The 17871-nt window shown below is 47.8% G+C and overlaps 1 protein-coding gene and 2 long non-coding RNA genes across 7 annotated transcripts in view; 1 reads left to right on the plus strand and 2 right to left on the minus strand.

Moving 5' to 3' along the window:
* Positions 1-3907, minus strand: part of LOC715936 (uncharacterized) — a 39943-nt gene extending 36036 nt beyond the window's left edge. For all 5 annotated transcript variants that reach the window (XR_013417611.1, XM_078002762.1, XM_078002760.1 and 2 more), the window contains exon 1: positions 3744-3907. Coding sequence is in view for 3 of the 5 variants with exons in the window: in XM_078002760.1 (XP_077858886.1) it covers positions 3744-3788 (45 nt within the window). In the remaining 2 variants the exon portion in view is untranslated. The remainder of the gene's footprint in view (positions 1-3743) is intronic.
* The window catches only part of LOC114678206 (uncharacterized), an 87070-nt gene extending 82120 nt beyond the window's left edge, over positions 1-4950 (plus strand). The window contains exon 5 of the long non-coding RNA XR_013417631.1: positions 2485-4950. This is a non-coding gene — a long non-coding RNA (uncharacterized LOC114678206). The remainder of the gene's footprint in view (positions 1-2484) is intronic.
* LOC144341060 (uncharacterized) overlaps positions 1-17871 on the minus strand; it is a 558577-nt gene that overhangs the window by 371336 nt on the left and 169370 nt on the right. The gene's annotated exons all lie outside the window — the stretch shown is intronic.

The raw sequence follows: 17871 nt of genomic DNA on the forward strand, positions 1-17871 counted from the left end.
TTCTCAGATAAAAGTTCTATCCTTCTCTCAAACCCCAAGACATAAATTCAGAATTTGGAACTGCACATTTAAGATGTGGAGGGCTGGTGAGCTATGCACATTTGTGGGCATTTGGGCAAAGGGAGAAGGCAGTTGAAGTTCTCAGGTTTAATCAATGCACATGTGGGATCCTGATTGGGATTATGGGCCCCATGATCACGGAATCAGTGTCAGACTTGAAGATGCCAGGCACACTGACAAAGGAGGAATAACTGATTGCAGCACTAAAAAGTTATTTTTGTAGAAATCTAGTATAATTGTTATAGAAGGGACTGCAGATCTCAAATAGGAGAGACCATTCTATTTCCAGATTTGGCGAGCACTTTGCTGCACTTTGCCACCAAATTGTGGGTTGTGAGTGGAATCCTGAGAAAGGTTTTTCTCTAAAGTGAAGCAGAGATAGCACTTGCATATAATGTCTGATGATTCCAGACGGTGTGTGGAAAACATAACTAAAAGCAAAATCATCTCCAATCCTAAAAAACTGTCCACAACAATAGAAAAGAAAATGTTTTAGTACATAATAAACCAAAATGTGGTGTGCATCACAGGCAATCTAAGAGACTGCAAACACAGAAACTCACCATAATTAATTCTCAAGCAGAAGACACGACAGCACCATTTGTCATATACAGCTTATTGTAATTTCACCTAGTAATTTGAGAAGTCATCTGGATTTTCTAATTGGTAATATTCATAGGAAAAATAAACTTCCAACATCTTCATGACAGGAGTTAAATTTCTAGTGTGGAGCTAAATACCTGCTGAAGGCAGCCTCCTAGGTGCCTACAGAGACTGTGGGATAGGGTGTATGTTCTTGCTATTTACATTTCACACCAATAGTTTCCAGGTCCTAACGGCAAGTTTGACTCAAAAAAGACAAATGTCCTATTTAATTGATGAAATTTATTTATATATATTTTAAAGAAGCAGATAAAATACTTAAATATAAACGTTTTCAAGACGGGCACAGTGGCTCACGCCTAAAATCCCAGCACTTTGGGAGGTCCAGGTGGAGGGATCACTTGAGGTCAGGAGTTCGAGACCACCCTGGCCAACATGGTGAAACCCCGTCTCTACTAAAAATACCAAAATTAGCTGGACGTGGTGGTGCGGGCCTGCAATCCCAGCTACTTGGGAGCCTGAGGCACGAGAATTGCTTGAACCCAGGAGGCAGAGGTTGCAGTGAGCCAAGATAAGGGCACTACACTCCAGCTGGGGCAACAGAGACTCCGTCTCAAAAAAAAAAAAAAGAAAGAAACAGGCCGGGCGCGGTGGCTCACACCTGTAATTCCAGCACGCTGGGAGGCCGAGGCGGGCGGATCACGAGATCAGGAGATCGAGACCATCCTGGCCAACATGGTGAAAACCCGTCTCTACTAAAAATACAAAAAAAATTAGCTGGGCGTAGTGGCGGGCACCTGTAGTCCCAGCTACTCGGGAGGCTGAGGCAGGAGAATGGCGTGAACCCCGGAGGCAGCGCTTGCAGTGAGCTGAGATCGTGCCACTGCACTCCAGCCCAGGAGACTGAGCCAGACTCTGTTTCAAAAAAAAAAAAAAGTTTTCAAACAGCTTTAGGAAAAGGGAGAAGAGCAAAAATTCTTACCTCTTTATTTATTTATTTATTTAGAGACTGAGTTTCCGTCTTGTTGCCCAGGCTGGAATGCAACCGCGTGATCTCAGGTCACTGCAAGCTCCGCCTCCCAGGTTAACGCCATTCTCCGGCCTCAGCCTCCTGAGTAGCTGGGACTACATGCGCCTGCAGCCCTTTGTAGGCCAGGCTGGTATTGGCCAGGCTGGTCTCGAACTCCTGACCTCATGATCCGCCCGCCTTGGCCTCCCAAAGTGCTGGGATTACAAGCATGAGCCACCGCGCCCGGCCCCTCTTCTGCTATTTTCTTCCTCAAATTCTCTTTCCTGTGCACATAGTGTGCCCAAGTCCATCCCTCCACTCCAGCCTGGGTGACAGAGTGAGACTTCGTCTCAAAAAAAAAAACAGAGGGCCAGGCGCGATGGTTCACGCCTATAATCCCAGCACTTTGGGAGGCCCAGGCAGGCGTATTACCTGAGGTCGGGATTTCGAGACCAGCATGATCAATACGTAGGAAACCCGTCTCTACTAAAAATACAAAATTAGCCAGGCGTGGTGGCACATGCCTGTAATTCCAGCTACTCGGGAGCCTGAGGCAGAAGAATCGCTTGAACCTGGGAAGCGGAGGTTGCAGTGAGCCAAGATCGTGCAGTTGAACTCCAGCATGGGCAACAAGAGCGAAACTCCGTCTCAAAAATAAAGAAAATAGCAGAAGAGAGAAAGGTGCTATTAAGAGTCATGGGAGGGGGCAGGGCAGGACTCACTAAAAGACTGGTTTGTGCTACAAGTGCAGGCCGAGGCAGGGTTACCATCTGACTGACTGCTGTGTCTATAAAGGCAGAGATTAGGATTAGGTGGTCCAGAAGCCTGAATTGGGGAAGGAAACAGGTTCCTGCTACAGATCCAGTGTCTGGGATTCAAATGAGCCAGGAGTCTTCTGGGCACTGTGTGGGTTCTTGGCAGAACAACCTAGGAGCAAAGCTTCCATAGGTCCAATTCCTGAGGGTGGAACCCTGTACTGGGAGGAGTGAGGCCATGCGAATACCCGGTGGGCGCGCTCAGGAGTGGGTTAGCATTGGGTGGGGGTTGGCAGCAGGGTGCAGGGAAGGGATGTTTGTCAGAACTCCTTTCCTCTGAGTTCTCAGTCCCCTCTCCCCAGGAGGAGACCTGGAGGAACAGGACAGTGCCCAGCGGGACAGCGCATGTCCAGAACCCAGGCGCGCCTCCCGCAGACACCAGGCTCCCTCCAGCCCAGGCTCAGCCACGTCTTTCTTCTGACAGAAAACCTAAGGAGTTTCCTCAACACCCGTCAATGCTCCAACCCCAACGGGGTGTCCAGCAACTCACTAACGACCCCACCCAGAGTCAGCGCAGACCCACAAGCTCCGCGCTCTTCCCTCAACTGCCCCCCTGCAGACGCCAGTCCCTGCCTCTGGACACCCGTCTTCATTTCTGAACGTCTGCAACAAACCAGGGGCGCCCACACCCTCCTCAAGTTCCATAATGTGGCAGAACCACTCACAGAACCCAGCGAAGCGCTGTGCGCACGACACCAGCGTATTCTAAAAGATGCCGCTCAGGAACAGCCACGCGGAGGAGGCGCTCAGGGCAAGGGGACTGGTGGGAAAGTTGGGGCGGGCGGGTGAATGGCTTCCCTTCCTTTCCTTCAAGACCCGCTGGCAGCCCCCAAACCGCGAGCGCGGGGGCGCTGTCCCACTAATGAGTCCCCGTTTCCTCACATGAACTCTGTGTTTTGACGGGGCCTCCATCTCATTCTGAAAAGGGTAAAGTAGGGGCAGGACCCCGGACCACAGCTCCTCCCACACGTGCCCGCGCACGCCGCGCCGGCGTCTTCCGGAGAGCTCCTCACCCCACAGCCCGGGGAAGGTGCGGGGCTGCGGGCGCAGAGCTGCACGAGGAGGGCTGCAGGCTGGGCAGAGCCGCCGTGCGGGCACCGACAGGAGCCCAGGTCTGTCACCGGAGGGGACTGAAGACGGAGGGCTGAGCCGCGGCAGCGGGGACTCAGTTCGCAGACTCGGTCCCGCCGCCGCCATTTCCCGCCGCTGCCGACGAGGCCCCCCCAGCCTCGGGACACCCTGCCCAGCACACTCACCATTTCAGGGTTTCGAGGGTGTCGCGAAGTCTTAGCTAGAATCATCCAAAACCCGCTGGTCACAGAGCGATGGAGGCTGAGGCTGTGGAGGAATCACCAAGGCCTCCCTGAGAGGGGGAAGCAGGACCTGACGCCCTAACCCGGTTCTGGCTGAAACAAGAGGCCAAGGCCGCGCTAGATTCCCGGATGCCGCCCCTCCTCTCTGGCTGCTCGCCTGATTGGGCAGTTCTCACTCCAGCGCTCTGATTGGATATGGCTCCAGGCTTCACGCCCTCAGGCTTTGAATGACAGAAATTGCGACCATACAGTGCACTGAATGAGGCAAGAGTGACAGACTAGTGCCTCCAGGCACTTTCAGGCGGGGCCTAATCTCAGTGCTAGGCCGGGCTTTCTTGGGGGTTCAATTTTTTTTTTTTTTTTTTTTTTTTGAGACGGAGTCTCGCTCTGTCGCCCAGGTTGGAGTGCAGTGGTCGGATCTCAGCTCACTGCAAGCTCCACCTCCCAGGTTTACGCCATTCTCCTGCCTCAGCCTCCTGAGTAGCTGGGACTACAGGCGCCCGCCACCTCGGCCGGCTAGTTTTTTGTATTTTTAGTAGAGACGGGGTTTCACCGTGTTAGCCAGGATGGTCTCGATCTTCTGACCTCGTGATCCGCCCGTCTCGGCCTCCCAAAGTGCTGGGATTACAGGCTTGAGCCACCGCGCCCGGCCGGGGGTTCATTTTAACCTTCTGGTGTGTAAGGTTACATCAGTTTATAAATTGTGCGCGCACACACACACACAGACACACACTTGTTCACAAATGGAAACAATATAATGACAACTATTTTAATATTTTACATTTCATAACCTTTCTGGCCTGTGGTGTTTTGAGTAGGACACCTGAGATTTGAAGAGAAAAGCAAACCTCTGAAAAATAAAATGTTAGCAGGCCTGTAATCCCAAAGCTTTGGGAGGCCGAGGTGGGGGGATCATGGGGTGAGGAGTTCCAGACCAGCCTGGCCAAGATGGTGAAACCTGTCTCTACTAAAAATATAAAAATTAGCCAGGCATGGTGGCGGGCGCCTGTAATACCAGCTACTCATGAGGCTGAGGCAGGAGAATTGCTTGAACCGGGGGAGTGGAGGTTTCAGTGAGCAGAAATCGCGCCACTGAACTTCAGCCTGGGCGACAGAGTGAGACTCCATATCCAAAAATAAATAAATAAAATGTTGGCCGGGATTACAGAATCTAAGTGATTTTGTGGGAGCAAAACACTTTTGTAATTTGAAGATAATTTAGGAGCACTTTATTATGCTGAATCTCTTAAGTACTTTTTCACAAATTTTTAATTGTCAGAAAAACAACATTGACCATCTTTTATTTTTTAATGTGTACGGGTTAGTAGTGCTAATTATTTACATTGCTCTGCAACAAACCTCTACAATTTTCACATCTTCCAAAGCTGAAACTCAATACCCCTGAAGCATTAACTGCCCCTTTTACTCTCTCTCCAGCTTATGAAATACATCAGTCTAATTTCTGTTTCTGTAAGTTTGACTACTTGAGATAGCTCATATAAATTTGGGGAACTAATAAATGTCCATGAAATCTTCACAATTTATGTTCTTCTGCCGGGGCTTCAGCCGGTCCCTCCCTTTGGGGTGCCTGACTTCCTGCAACAGAAGACCTTGGTCTATTTATTAAAAATCAAGTTATTCACTTTTGGCTGTTGTGTTTCAGAAAACACATCCTTGTTCTTTTCTTTTTCTTTTTTTTTTTTTTTTTCTTTTGAGACAGTCTCTCTCTGCCGCCAAGGCTGGAGTCCAGTGGCACAATCTCGGCTCATTGCAACCTCTGCATAAGGAAGAAATTGCCAGTGATCTATTTGACAAGAGTTAACATCCATTCCATTATCTTTTTAAATGTATCATTGTCAAGTCAGGAAGGCAATAAAAATGCCTTTCAACAGTTGAACACAACGTCCACTTTTGGCTCAGTCTCACAGACGAAGACCTAGAATCTGTGCTTCTCAGCTGTGGTGCCTGTGCAAATGCTGGAACTCAAAAGAATATTCGGTGGTAGACACACATACACTGCTGAACAAAATTATGTAAGTTTGAGTTTAATATAAATGGAACTTAAAATGTCATATAAAATGTTGTTACTTAATTTTGTAAGAAAACTGAGTTAGATTTTGCAAAGGCATTAAATATAATTTTAATAGGAAACCATGAAATTTATGTGCACTTGGTGTGTAAATGACTGAACTTTGCCTGATTCAATAAAGGTTACATATGACTGTGAGACATTGTTGATGTAATGCTCCTACAGGTCACATATTGCACATGAGTTTTGATTTGTTATTTTATCTGAGGTCAATTTTTCTTTTTCTTTTTTTTTTTTTTTTGAGATGGAGGTTTGGTCTTGCTGCCCTGGCTGGAGTGCAATGGCGCCATCTCGGCTCCCTGCAACCTCCACCTTCCAGGTTCAAACGATTATCCTCCCTCAACCTCCGGAGCAGCTAGGATTACAGGAGTGCGCAACCACACCTGGCTAATTTTTTTGTATTTTTAGTGGAGACGAGGTTTCTCCATGCAGGTCAGGCTAGTCTCAACCTCCTGACCTCAGGTGATCCGCCCACCTTCAGGTTAGCCTGGCCAACACGGTGAAACCCCGTCTCTACTAAAAATACAAAAAATTAGCCGGGCGTGGTGGCAGGCGCCTGTAGTCCAGCTACTCAGGAGGCTGAGGCAGGAGAATGGCGTGAACCCAGGAGGCGTAGCTTGCAGTGAGCCGAGATTGCACCACTGCACTCCAGCCTGGGCGACAGAGTGAGACTCCATCTCAAACAAAAATAAAAATAAACATAAAAAATAAAACAATAAAATTATCACAATTTCACTTGTTTCTTTTTATTAATTTTGATGTGGCTAATAAGAAATTGAAAAATCACAAATAGCTAACATTTTTTTTTAGAGGTTTGCTTTCCTCTTCAAATCTCAGGTGTCTGACTCAAAACACCACAGTCCAGAAAGGTTATGAAATGTAAAACACTAAAATAATTGTCATTATATTATTTCCATTTGTGAACAAGTGTGTATGCGTGCGTGCACGTGCACAATTTATAAATGGATGTAACCTTACACAGCAGAAGGTTAAAAATGAACCCTGTGCAGGCCGGGCGTGGTGGCTCACACCTGTAATCCCAGCTACTTGAGAGGCTGAGACAGGAGAATCGCTTGAGGCTGGGAGGCGGAGGTTGCAGTACGCCAAGATCACGCCTCTGCACTCCAGCCCAGCGGACAGTGGGAGACTCCATCTCAAAAAAAAGAACAGGAAGGAACATTTGTTACTTTTACCCACCACAGCTCTTCCTCCTCCCCAGTATAGCACTGTGCCATTAGGAGTCAACTCTCAATTCCTGTCTTCTTCCTTAAAACAGAAGAAAAATACTGACACATGCATCCTTACTTCTGGTTTTTGGGGGCTTTACAAAAACTGACTTTTTGGCCAGGCGTGGTGGCTCATGCCTGTAATCCCAGCACTTTGGGAGGTCAAGGTGGGCAGATCATGAGGTCAGAAGTTCGAGACCAGCCTGGCCAACATAGTTAAAGCCCCTATCTACAAAATATTAGATGGGTGTGGTGGCGGGCGCCTGTAATCCTAGCTAATCGAGAAGCTGAGGCAGGAGAATGGCTTGAATTCAGGAGGCGGAGGTTGCAGTGAGCTGAGGTCATGCCATTGCACTCCAGCCTGGGCAACAGAGTGAAACTCCATCTCAAAACAAAACAAAACAAAAACTGATTTTTGCCTCCAATAACAAAGAGTGCTGAAACAAATGGTGATACAGTTTGGAAGGACAGCTTGGGTCTGCTAAAACCAAATGTAAATGTTTCAAGAGCAGACTGAAATGCTAAATACCGGCAACAGGTAAGCAAGTGATTAGAGAATCTTAAAAGGAAACATGAACAAACCCTTTTAACTAAAAAATAAACACAGAATTCCAGACAAGACACACCCTTCCTACATGTATGAGAGGTTCCCATAATCCCTATCAAGGACAATTGGCTTCAGACTACATCATGACAAAGCAACATTGTGTTTAAGATTTAGCAGGACTTGGTGTCCTTTTTAGACCCAGGAGTGAAAGCCCTGTAACTTAATGTCACAAGTACTTTAAAAGCACATACAGAAAGATAAATGGATGTAATAACCTTAATTTTAAAAAAAACTTAGGCCAGGTGCGGTGCTTCACGCCTGTAATCCCAGCACTTTGGGAGGCTGAGGCAGGCGGATCATGAGGTGAGGAGATCGAGATCATCCTGGCTAACACAGTGAAACCCCAACTCTACTTAAAAAAAAAAAAAAAATACAAAAAATTAGCCGGGCGAGGTGGCGGGCGCCTGTAGTCCCAGCTACTTGGGAGACTGCGGCAGGAGAATGGCATGAACCCAGGAGGTGGAGCTTGCAGTGAGCTGAAATTGCACCACTGCACTCCAGCCTGGATGACAGAGCAAGATGCTGGCTCAAAAAAAAAAAAAAAAAAAAATGTACTTCCGTTGGCATGCCTAATATGTCTACGTATTTATGTGTTGTCTATATAGTGTTTCATTACTGAAAATATATAAAAGAACTCTAATCAATTGGCTTAAAGAAAAATAGGCCAGGCGCGGTGGCTCAAGCCTGTAATCCCAGCACTTTGGGAGGCCGAGACGGGCGGATCACAAGGTCAGGAGATCGAGACCATCCTGGCTAACACGGCAAAACCCCGTCTCTACTAAAAACACAAAAAATTAGCCGGGCGAGGTGGCGGCGCCTGTGGTCCCAGCTACTCGGGAGGCTGAGGCAGGAGAATGGCGGGAACCCAGGAGGCGGAGCTTGCAGTGAGCTGAGATCTGGCCACTGCACTCCAGCCTGGGCGACAGAGCGAGACTCCGTCTCAAAAAAAAAAAAAAAAAAGAAAAAGAAAAGCACTTAAATACTTTATCAGGAAAAAAGAAAAGACTAGTCAAATGCTTTTTGAAGTTTATGTAACTTAAGTAAATTCTTCAATAAGTTTTTTTTTTTGTATTTTTAGTAGAGAACGGGTTTCACTGTGTTAGCCAGGATGGTCTCGATCTCCTGACCTCGTGATGCACCCACCTCAGCCTCCCAAAGTGCTGGGATTACAGGCGTGAAACACTGCACCCGGCCAGAAGTACATCTTATAGATTCATAAAGATTGAACCTTTTTCCTATTTTAGACTTTCAGATTATTGATAACTGGCTTCACAACCCCAGGCAGTTGTCAGCTAAGTAGCCTTAAATTTGCATAAGAAAGGAAACAACTCAGGTGAAAATCAAACAGCCAAATTTTCATCATAAGGTATAGAGAGAGGCCGGGCGCAGCGGCTCAAGCCTGTAATCCCAGCACTTTGGGAGGCCGAGATGGGCGGATCACGAGGTCAGGAGATCGAGACCATGCTGGCTAACACGGTGAAACTCCGTCTCTACTAAAAAATACAAAAAAACTAGCCGGGCGAGGTGGCAAGCGCCTGTAGTCCCAGGTACTTGGGAGCCTGAGGCAGGAGAATGGCATGAACCCGGGAGGTGCAGCTTGCAGTGAGCCGAGATCCGGCCACTGCACTCCAGCCTGGGCAACAGAGCGAGACTCCATCTCAAAAAAAAAAAAAGGTATAGAGAGAAAAAGTCTGCTGGGGCTAGAGGGGGAAAGCTTTATTTTTCTTTGAGCCAAATCAAATATAAAGTATAAAAATCTATCATAGGATTGTATAAGGAGACCAATTTTATTTAGATGGAGACTACTGGATCTCAGAGCTCTAGGGAGAGCCCACATTGAGTCCTGGGGCTCCAGAAAAAGGGAGAATTATTTTGAGGTTAGACCATGTGATGCTTTTACAATGCACTTAATTTTTTTTTAACAAAGACATTTTTGCATGTCTAAACTATATTCTTCCTTAAAATCTCAAGAGTAGCCTGTTACAGTAACTATTTTAGTCAAAAAATCAAGTGAAAACAGAATTCAGTCAACTGAACAAAAAATAAAAAAACTTTTGCTCAAAAAAAAAAAAAGACAAGGTCCTAGGAGAGAAAAACAAAAAACAAAAACAAACACATGAAAACCTTCTAAATATAAACATGCACACATGCACACACAATTCTTGGATGTTAGCCTTAATTAAGCTGACTTTTTTTGTTTTGTTTTTGAGACAGTCTCTCGATCAGGGGTAGCTTTTGCCACAGATTTCAGCAATGGATAAACTGAGCATGAGATCTCGGGTGCAAACAAAGAAGGAAAAATAAGCTTTGTGTGGAAAGTTTTAGAGGAAGTTTACCATTTCTTTTTTTTTTTTTTTTTTCTTTTGAGACAGAGTCTCACTCTGTTGCCAGGCTGGAGTGCAGTGGCATGATGTATGATCTTGGCTCACTGCAACCTCCGCCTCCCAGATTCAAGTGATTCTCCTGCCTCAGCCTCCCAAATAGCTGGGAAAACAGGTGCGCACCACCACGCCCTGCTAATTTTTTGTATTTGTAGTAGAGACGGGGTTTCACCATGTTGGCCAGGATGGTCTCGATCTCTTGGCCTCATGATCTGCCCACCTCGGCCTCCTAAAATGCTGGGATTACAGGTGTGAGCCACTGTGCATGGCCAAATTAAGCTGACTTTTAAACATTGAGCTTCTTTAAAAAAATCTTTTTAAATCTGATTACCATATTTCAGCTGGACAAAATGCTGCTATTTCAGAAATACAGCCATTGCTCTTTCAGTTTGCTCTGGCTGGCAAAAAGGTGGCGTTACGTAAATAAAATCCCTTTAGTAGTGAAAATAAAAAATCTTTTCTCTTTTTTTTTCCTTTTGCTGGCCATTTTCCTCCCCCAACCATACCACCTTTTTTGTGTTGGGGGGTAGAGGGTTGGGTATTTAGCCACTTCAGAGGCTTTGTTCCCATAATTTAGAGTTCCCCTTCAGATTTTGCCAAGTCAGGGTGTGTGTCGGACCCAAAATATGCTGCTTGCAGACCTAGCTTTTCACTGTTGTTACCCCCCAAACTGGTTTGGTCCACCTGTGTGGCGGCCACCTGGTACAGTGTCAGAGCCTCAAGGTGCAGGAGGGGTCGGCTCCTTATACGCACCTGCCAGCTGAGATTAGACCCTAAGTATGTCCTTTTGAGGGGGAAACCTGTTTAGAGCCACTGCAAGTCTTAGGGAGCATTCCTGCCAGACACCCTCACGTGATTCTCAGTTGTCTGAGGATGCCCCAAAAGGCTGAGGGGAGGCAGGTGCTCTTATTTCTTCAGAGGGGAAGATTCTACACTCATGAGCTAGAGGGTTTGGAGTTGGTCAAATCCGATAAGGGAAAGGACCAAAACACACAAAAACACCCCAACAAGACAGAAACAAACAATAGAACAGGTAAGCAAAACTAACAATGATCACACAAAATACATGACTTCTGAACGCTCTAAGTGTAAGCAGAAATAAACACCAGCTGGTTGTTAATGTTATCTTTAGTCATTTACAACGAATTTGCAAGACAAAGTCCCAAATCAATTTTCTCACCTAGTGATGGGTCCCAACCTGAAGAGCGCTCTCCATCAATGCAGAAGCAGGCAGGCTTGCCTTCTTTGATGGAAGTGAGTGGAGACTCCCAAAAAAGGAGTTTTTTAACAGCAAATAAACCTCAGACCCCCAACCAAAAAACGTTGGAAGATCAAGGATCCCTGGAGGAACAAGGTCCCAGATTTCAGCAATCATCCTACCAGTTTGGATAATAAGGTGCCAAGTCAGTATCAAGGATCAACAGGCGAGCTGCTGCAGGCCAGGTTACCTTCATTCAGGATCTCAGTGCTTATCAGATGTCAGTCGAGAAAAATGACAAGTCTTAATCATTTTGGGAGGCTTATTTGCCAAAGTTAAGGATGCACGCCCGTGACACAGCCTCTGGAGATCCTGATGACGTGCGCCTAAGGTGGTCAGGGCACAGCTTGGTTTTATACAGTTTAGGGAGTCAGGAGCTATCAATCATATGTATAAGAACAGGCCAGGCCAGGCGCGGTAGCTCACACCTGTAATTTCAACACTGTGGGAGACCAAGGTGGGCGGATCACGAGGTCAGGAGATCGAGATCATCCTGGCTAAATACAGTGAAACCCGTCTCTACTAAAAAAAAAAAAAAAAAATTAGACGGGCATGGTGGCGGGCACCTGTAGTCTCAGCTACTCGGGAGGCTGAGGCAGGAGAATGGCGTGAACCTGGGAGGCAGAGCTTGCAGTGAGCTGAGATGGCACCAGTGTACTCCAGCCTAAATGAGAGTGAGACTCCATCTCAAAAAAAAAAAAAAGAAGAAAAGACCGGACGCGGTGGAGCGCGGTGGCTCATGCCTGTAATCCCAGCACTTTGGGAGGCCGAGGCAGGTGGATCACGAGGTCAGGAGATCGACACCATTCTGGCTAACACGGTGAAACCCCGTCTCTACTAAAAAAATACAAAAAACTAGCCGGGCGAGGTGGCGGGCACCTGTAGTCCCAGCTACTCGGGAGGCTGAGGCAGGAGAATGGTGTGAACCCGGGAGGCGGAGCTTGCAGTGAGCTGAGATCCAGCCACTGCACTCCAGCCTTGGCGACAGAGCGAGACTCCATCTCAAAAAAAAAAAAAAAGAAAAAAAAAAGAAAGTGCAGGACAACCGAGCATGTGCCAGGCGACATCAATCCGAAGAAATTGAAACTTACCCGGCCACGCCCACTGAGACGCCCCATCATGCCTTTATCCTGCCCACTGCCCTCCCCCTTCCAGTACCAATGCATAAAAGTTTGCCGCGGGCAGAGGCCAGCGTGACTTCCCTGGCCCCATACCTGAGGACCAGAGAACCTCCCCTGAGAGTGTGTGCATATTTGCAATAAAAGGCTGCCGCTTTCTTATGTTCTTTGGCCTCATGTTTAATTATTTAGCTCTCCAAAATTAAATTAAGACAGTTGGTGCCGAAACCCGGGAGGAGACCCTTCCTCGGTATCCCTCAGGGGGATCCGGGGAACCTCCTCCCTCACAAACCTACTACTCCAGCTCCAGAAACCTTCCTGGGTACATCAAGCGTTCCGGCTCCTTTTCGCCACCTTTCTGAAGTCGCCATCTTCGGTGAGTGTTCCCCTTCCCCAGTTCGTCGGTCTGTAGTCCCCTCTGCCTGAAGTCGTGTACACGCCGGAGGCTTAGGCCACCTGGTGGTTGCCGGGAGAACTTCAACCGGGAGACGTCCGTCTTGAAGTTTCGCTCTCTTTTCCTAAGTGGCTCCACGAGTCCCCGGTCTTTAACAGCGGCAAAGGACACTTTGCCACTGCCCAAGACCGGCTTCCATTTCCGTTGGCTAGGGCAATGGGAACCTCACAGTCAAAAATCCCTAGGAACACCCCCTTGGGTTGTCTCCTCCAAAATTTACAAACCTTACATTTGGCTCAGGATCTAAAACGAAAAAGACTAATTTTCCTCTCCACGGTGGCATGGCCACAATATAAATTGGACCACCAATCTCAATGGCCAGCCGAAGGTACGCTCGACTATAATATTCTACTAGACCTTTCTAATTTCTGTCAAAGGTTAGGAAAGTGGTCAGAAGTCATTTATGTCCAAGGCTTTTGGGACTTGTGCTCTCGCCCAGACCTGTGCGCCCAGTGTTCAATGGCCCAGGTCTTAGCCAAAACCTGGCCCTCAGCCCCCACCTCAACAACAGAGGAGGACTCCACCTCCATTTCAGATGGGGCCGAAGGCAGGGCACCTCCCTCCCGACCTCCCACCGCCCCTCCCGAGGCTCCTCCCTCAGCCACTCCCCTCACCTTTCCCTATGCACCTCCCACCGCCCCTCCCGAGGCTCCTCCCTCAGCCACTCCCCTCACCTCTCCCTATGCACCTCCCACCACCCCTCCTGACACTCCCCCCTCAGCCACTCCTCTCACCTCTCCCACTGCGGCCCATACCCGCTCAAAGACCACTATACCAGACTTTACAAATCAACTTTCCACTAATCAACCTGACCCTACCTCTCCTACTAATCTACTGGCCCCCCTCCAAGAGTCGCCAGAGCCGAAGGACTAGTTAGAGTCCACGTCCCTTTTTCCTTGGCAGATCTTTCCAAAATTGAAAAACTGCTCGGCAATTTTTCAGCTAACCCCACCCTACATTCCAAAGAGTTTCGATACCTATGTCAGGCATATGACCTTACCTGGCATGACTTACGTGTCATTCTCACTTCCACTCTAAACTCAGAGGAAAGGGAGCGCATTCTTGCAGCTGCCAGGCAGCATGCAGATCAGTTACACTTAACTGACCCTGCCGTCCCGGTGGGTGAGCAAGCTGTCCCATCTGTAGATCCTGAGTGGGACTACCAACCTCAAGAACCTGGGCGTCGCAGAAGAGATATTATGATACAATGCCTCTTAGCTGGCATGCGGGCAGCCTCTAACAAAATAGTAAATTTTGATAAATTACAAGAGGTTATTCAACATTCAGATGAGAATCCTGCCTCCTTTTTAAATCGCCTTACACAGGCACTTGTCCAATTCACCCGACTGGATCCCACCTCTCCGGCAGGAGCTACTGTCCTTGCCAGTTATTTTATTTCCCAGTCGGCCCCTGACATCCGAATAAAATTTAAAAAGGTAGAGGATGGGCCTCAAACCCCCATTCAGGACTTAGTCAAGCTGGCTTTCTTTTTTTTTTTTTTTTTTGAGACGGAGTCTGGCTCTGTCGCCCGGGCTGGAGTGCAGTGGCTGGATCTCAGCTCACTGCAAGCTCTGCCCCCCGGGTTTACGCCATTCTCCTGCCTCAGCCTCCGGAGTAGCTGGGACTACAGGCGCCCGCTGCCTCGCCCGGCTAGTTTTTTGTATTTTTTAGTAGAGACGGGGTTTCACCGTGTTCGCCAGGATGGTCTCGATCTCCTGACCTAGTGATCCGCCCGTCTCGGCCTCCCAAAGTGCTGGGATTACAGGCTTGAGCCACCGCGCCCGGCCGAAGCTGGCTTTCAAAGTTTTTAACTCTAGGGAAGAAGCAGCGGAAGCTCTTTGACAAACCAGGGTAAAACAGAAGGCCGCCCTCCAAGCACAAGCTTTAGTGGCTGCCCTCCAACCTGCGTTGCCCACTTTGCTGGCAGGGAAAACCAAAGATAAGTCTTTTAAGGGCTCCTGCTATAAATGCGGAGACCCAGGATGCTGGGCAAACCAGTGTCCCCAGGCCAAGCTGGCCACTCCATCTGGTCCATGCTTTAAGTGTGGTACAACTGGGCATTGGGCAAAACAGTGTCCAAATCCTCACCCGCCTACCACGCCGTGCCCAACCTGCCAACAGGAAGGACACTGGAAGTCTGATTGCCCCACCAGCAGGGCAGGCATTGCACCTCAACGTGGTGCCTCTCCTCAAGGGCCGGAAGGCTCCTTCCAGCTCCTACACCTGGATGACGACTGACGGTGCCCACACTCGGAGACCCCGGTCACCCTCGCTGAGCCTAGGGTAACTCTACAGATAGCGGGTAAGCCAATTTCTTTTCTCATCAATACAGAGGCTACCTATTCTGTTTTGTCAACCTATGGAGGTCCTAGCCAGCCATCCACTATCTCAGTAGTTGGGGTAGACAGTAAGCTGTCTAACCCTCGCCAGACCCCAATGTTAAATTGCTGCCTGGACTATGCATGCTTTGCCCACTCTTTCCTCATCATGCCCTCCTGTCCCACCCCCCTCTTAGGACCAGACATCTTAACCAAACTCAAGGCATCTATTTCCATTCCCTTTCGTCCTCACCCTGGCTCTAACATCACCCTCATAGCGCCTTTGTGCCCCCATAACCAAGGTCCTAAACTCCCCTCCCCAACGTTTCCAGTGTTGGTTGACCCACAGGTATGGGACACCTCTGCCCCGGTAGTCACCCAACACCATAAGCCAGTCCTCATTCGCTTAAAAGACCCTACCCACTTTCCGTCTCGCCCCCAGTTCTCTCTCTCATTGCATCACCGACAAGGAATCAAACCCATCATAGATCGTCTACTCCAACAACAAATTTTAATTGCCACCCATTCTCCTTGTAACACTCCCATCCTCCCTGTCAAAAAACCTTCAGGGGCATACAGATTAGTTCAGGACTTACATATCATTAATGAGGCAGTAATCCCAACATACCCGGTTGTGGGGAAAAGAAAAAGAGATCAGCCTCTTACTGTGTCTATATAGAAAGAAGTAGACATAAGAGACTCCATTTTGTTCCGTATTTGAGATGCTGTTAATCTGTGACCCTACCCCCAACCTTGTCCTTGCAAGAGACATGTGCTGTGGTGACTCAAGGTTTAATGGATTTTGGGCTGTGCAGGATGTGTCTTTGTTAAACAAGTGCCTGAAGGCAGCTTGCTGGTTAAAAATCCTGCCCGTCCTGGGCAATGGAACATCTCTGTGTGAGACCCAATTGTATGCTCTGTTTACTGAGATAGGAGAAAACCGCCTTATGGCATAAGGTGGGACTTGCTGGCAGGACTTGCTGGAGCAATGCTGCTAAGAGGTTTGTGGAGATGTTTACATATGCATATCAAGGCACAGCATTTTCCTTTGAACTTATTTATGTCACAGAGATCTTTGTCCATATGTCTTACTGCTAATTTTCTCCCTTCGATGATCCTATTGTCCTGCCACTCCCTTATCTTTAAGATGGTAAAGATAATTATCAATAAATACTAAGGGAACTCAGAGACCGGGGCCAGCGTGGGTCCTCTGTAAGCTGAGCGCAGGTCCCCTGGGCCCACTTTTTCTTTCTCTATACTTTGTCTCTGTGTCTCATTTCTTTTCTCAAGTCTCTCATTCCACCTAATGAGAAACGCCCACAGGTGTGGAGGGGCAGGCCACCCCTTCATCTGGTGCCCAAAGTGGGAGCTTTTCTCTAAGGTGAAGGTACGCTGGAGCGTGGTCATTGAGGACAAGTCGACGAGAGACTCCCGAGTACATCTACAGTCAGCCTTGTGGTAAGCTTGTGCGCTCGGAAGAACCTAGGGTAACAATGGGGCAAACTAAAAGTAAATATGCCTCTTATCGCAGCTTTATTAAAATTCTTTTAAAAAGAGGGGGAGTTAAAGTCTCTACCAAAAATCTAATTACGCTATTTCAAACAATAGAAAGTTTTGTCCATGGTTTCCGAAACAGGGAACTTTAGATCTAAAAGACTGGGAAAAAATTGGCAAAGAATTAAAACAAGCAAGTAGGGAAGGTAAAATCATTCCGCTCACAGTATGGAATGATTGGGTCATTATTAAAGTAGCTTTAGAACCATTTCAAACAGAAGAAGATAGCATTCCAATTTCTGATGTCCCTAAAAGCTGTGCAGTAGATTGTGAAAAAGAGGCAGGGATAGAATCCCGGAAAGGAACAGAAAGTTCACACTGTAAATGTGTAGCAGAGCTGGTAAGGGCTCGGTCAACGCAAAATGTTGACGATAATCAATTACAGGAGGTAACATATCCTGAAACGTTAAAATTAGAAGAAAAAGGTCCAGAATTAGCAGAGCCATCAGAGTCTAAACCACGATGGCCAACTCCTCTTACAGCAGCTCAGATGCCTGTAACTTTACAACCTCAAATGCAGGTTAAACAAGTACAAACTCCAAAAGAAGATCAAATAGAAAAAGATAGAGTTGGCCGGGCGAGGTGGCTCAAGCCTGTAATCCCAGCACTTTGGGAGGCCGAGACGGGTGGATCACAAGGTCAGGAGATCGAGACCGTCCTGGCTAACACGGTGAAACCCCGTCTCTACTAAAAAAAAATACAAAAAACTAGCCGGGTGAGGTGGCGGGCGCCTGTAGTCCCAGCTACTCCGGAGGCTGAGGCAGGAGAATGGCGTAAACCCGGGAGGCGGAGCTTGCAGTGAGCTGAGATCCGGCCACTGCACTCCAGCCTGGGTGACAGCGAGACTCCGTCTCAAAAAAAAAAAAAAGGAAAAGATAGAGTCTCTGTCATGGCAATGCCAATCCAAATACAGTGTCCACAATATCAGCCGGTAGAAAATAAGACCCAGCCACCAGTAGACTATCAATACTGGCTGCCAGCCGAACTGCAGTATCGGCAGCCCCCAGAAAATCCTTCTGGACAGCCAGGAACATTTCCAGCGCCACAGGTCAGGGCGCCATATCCT

The sequence above is a fragment of the Macaca mulatta genome, chromosome 5 (assembly GCF_049350105.2).
Source record: "Macaca mulatta isolate MMU2019108-1 chromosome 5, T2T-MMU8v2.0, whole genome shotgun sequence".
Taxonomy (NCBI): Eukaryota; Metazoa; Chordata; class Mammalia; order Primates; family Cercopithecidae; genus Macaca; species Macaca mulatta.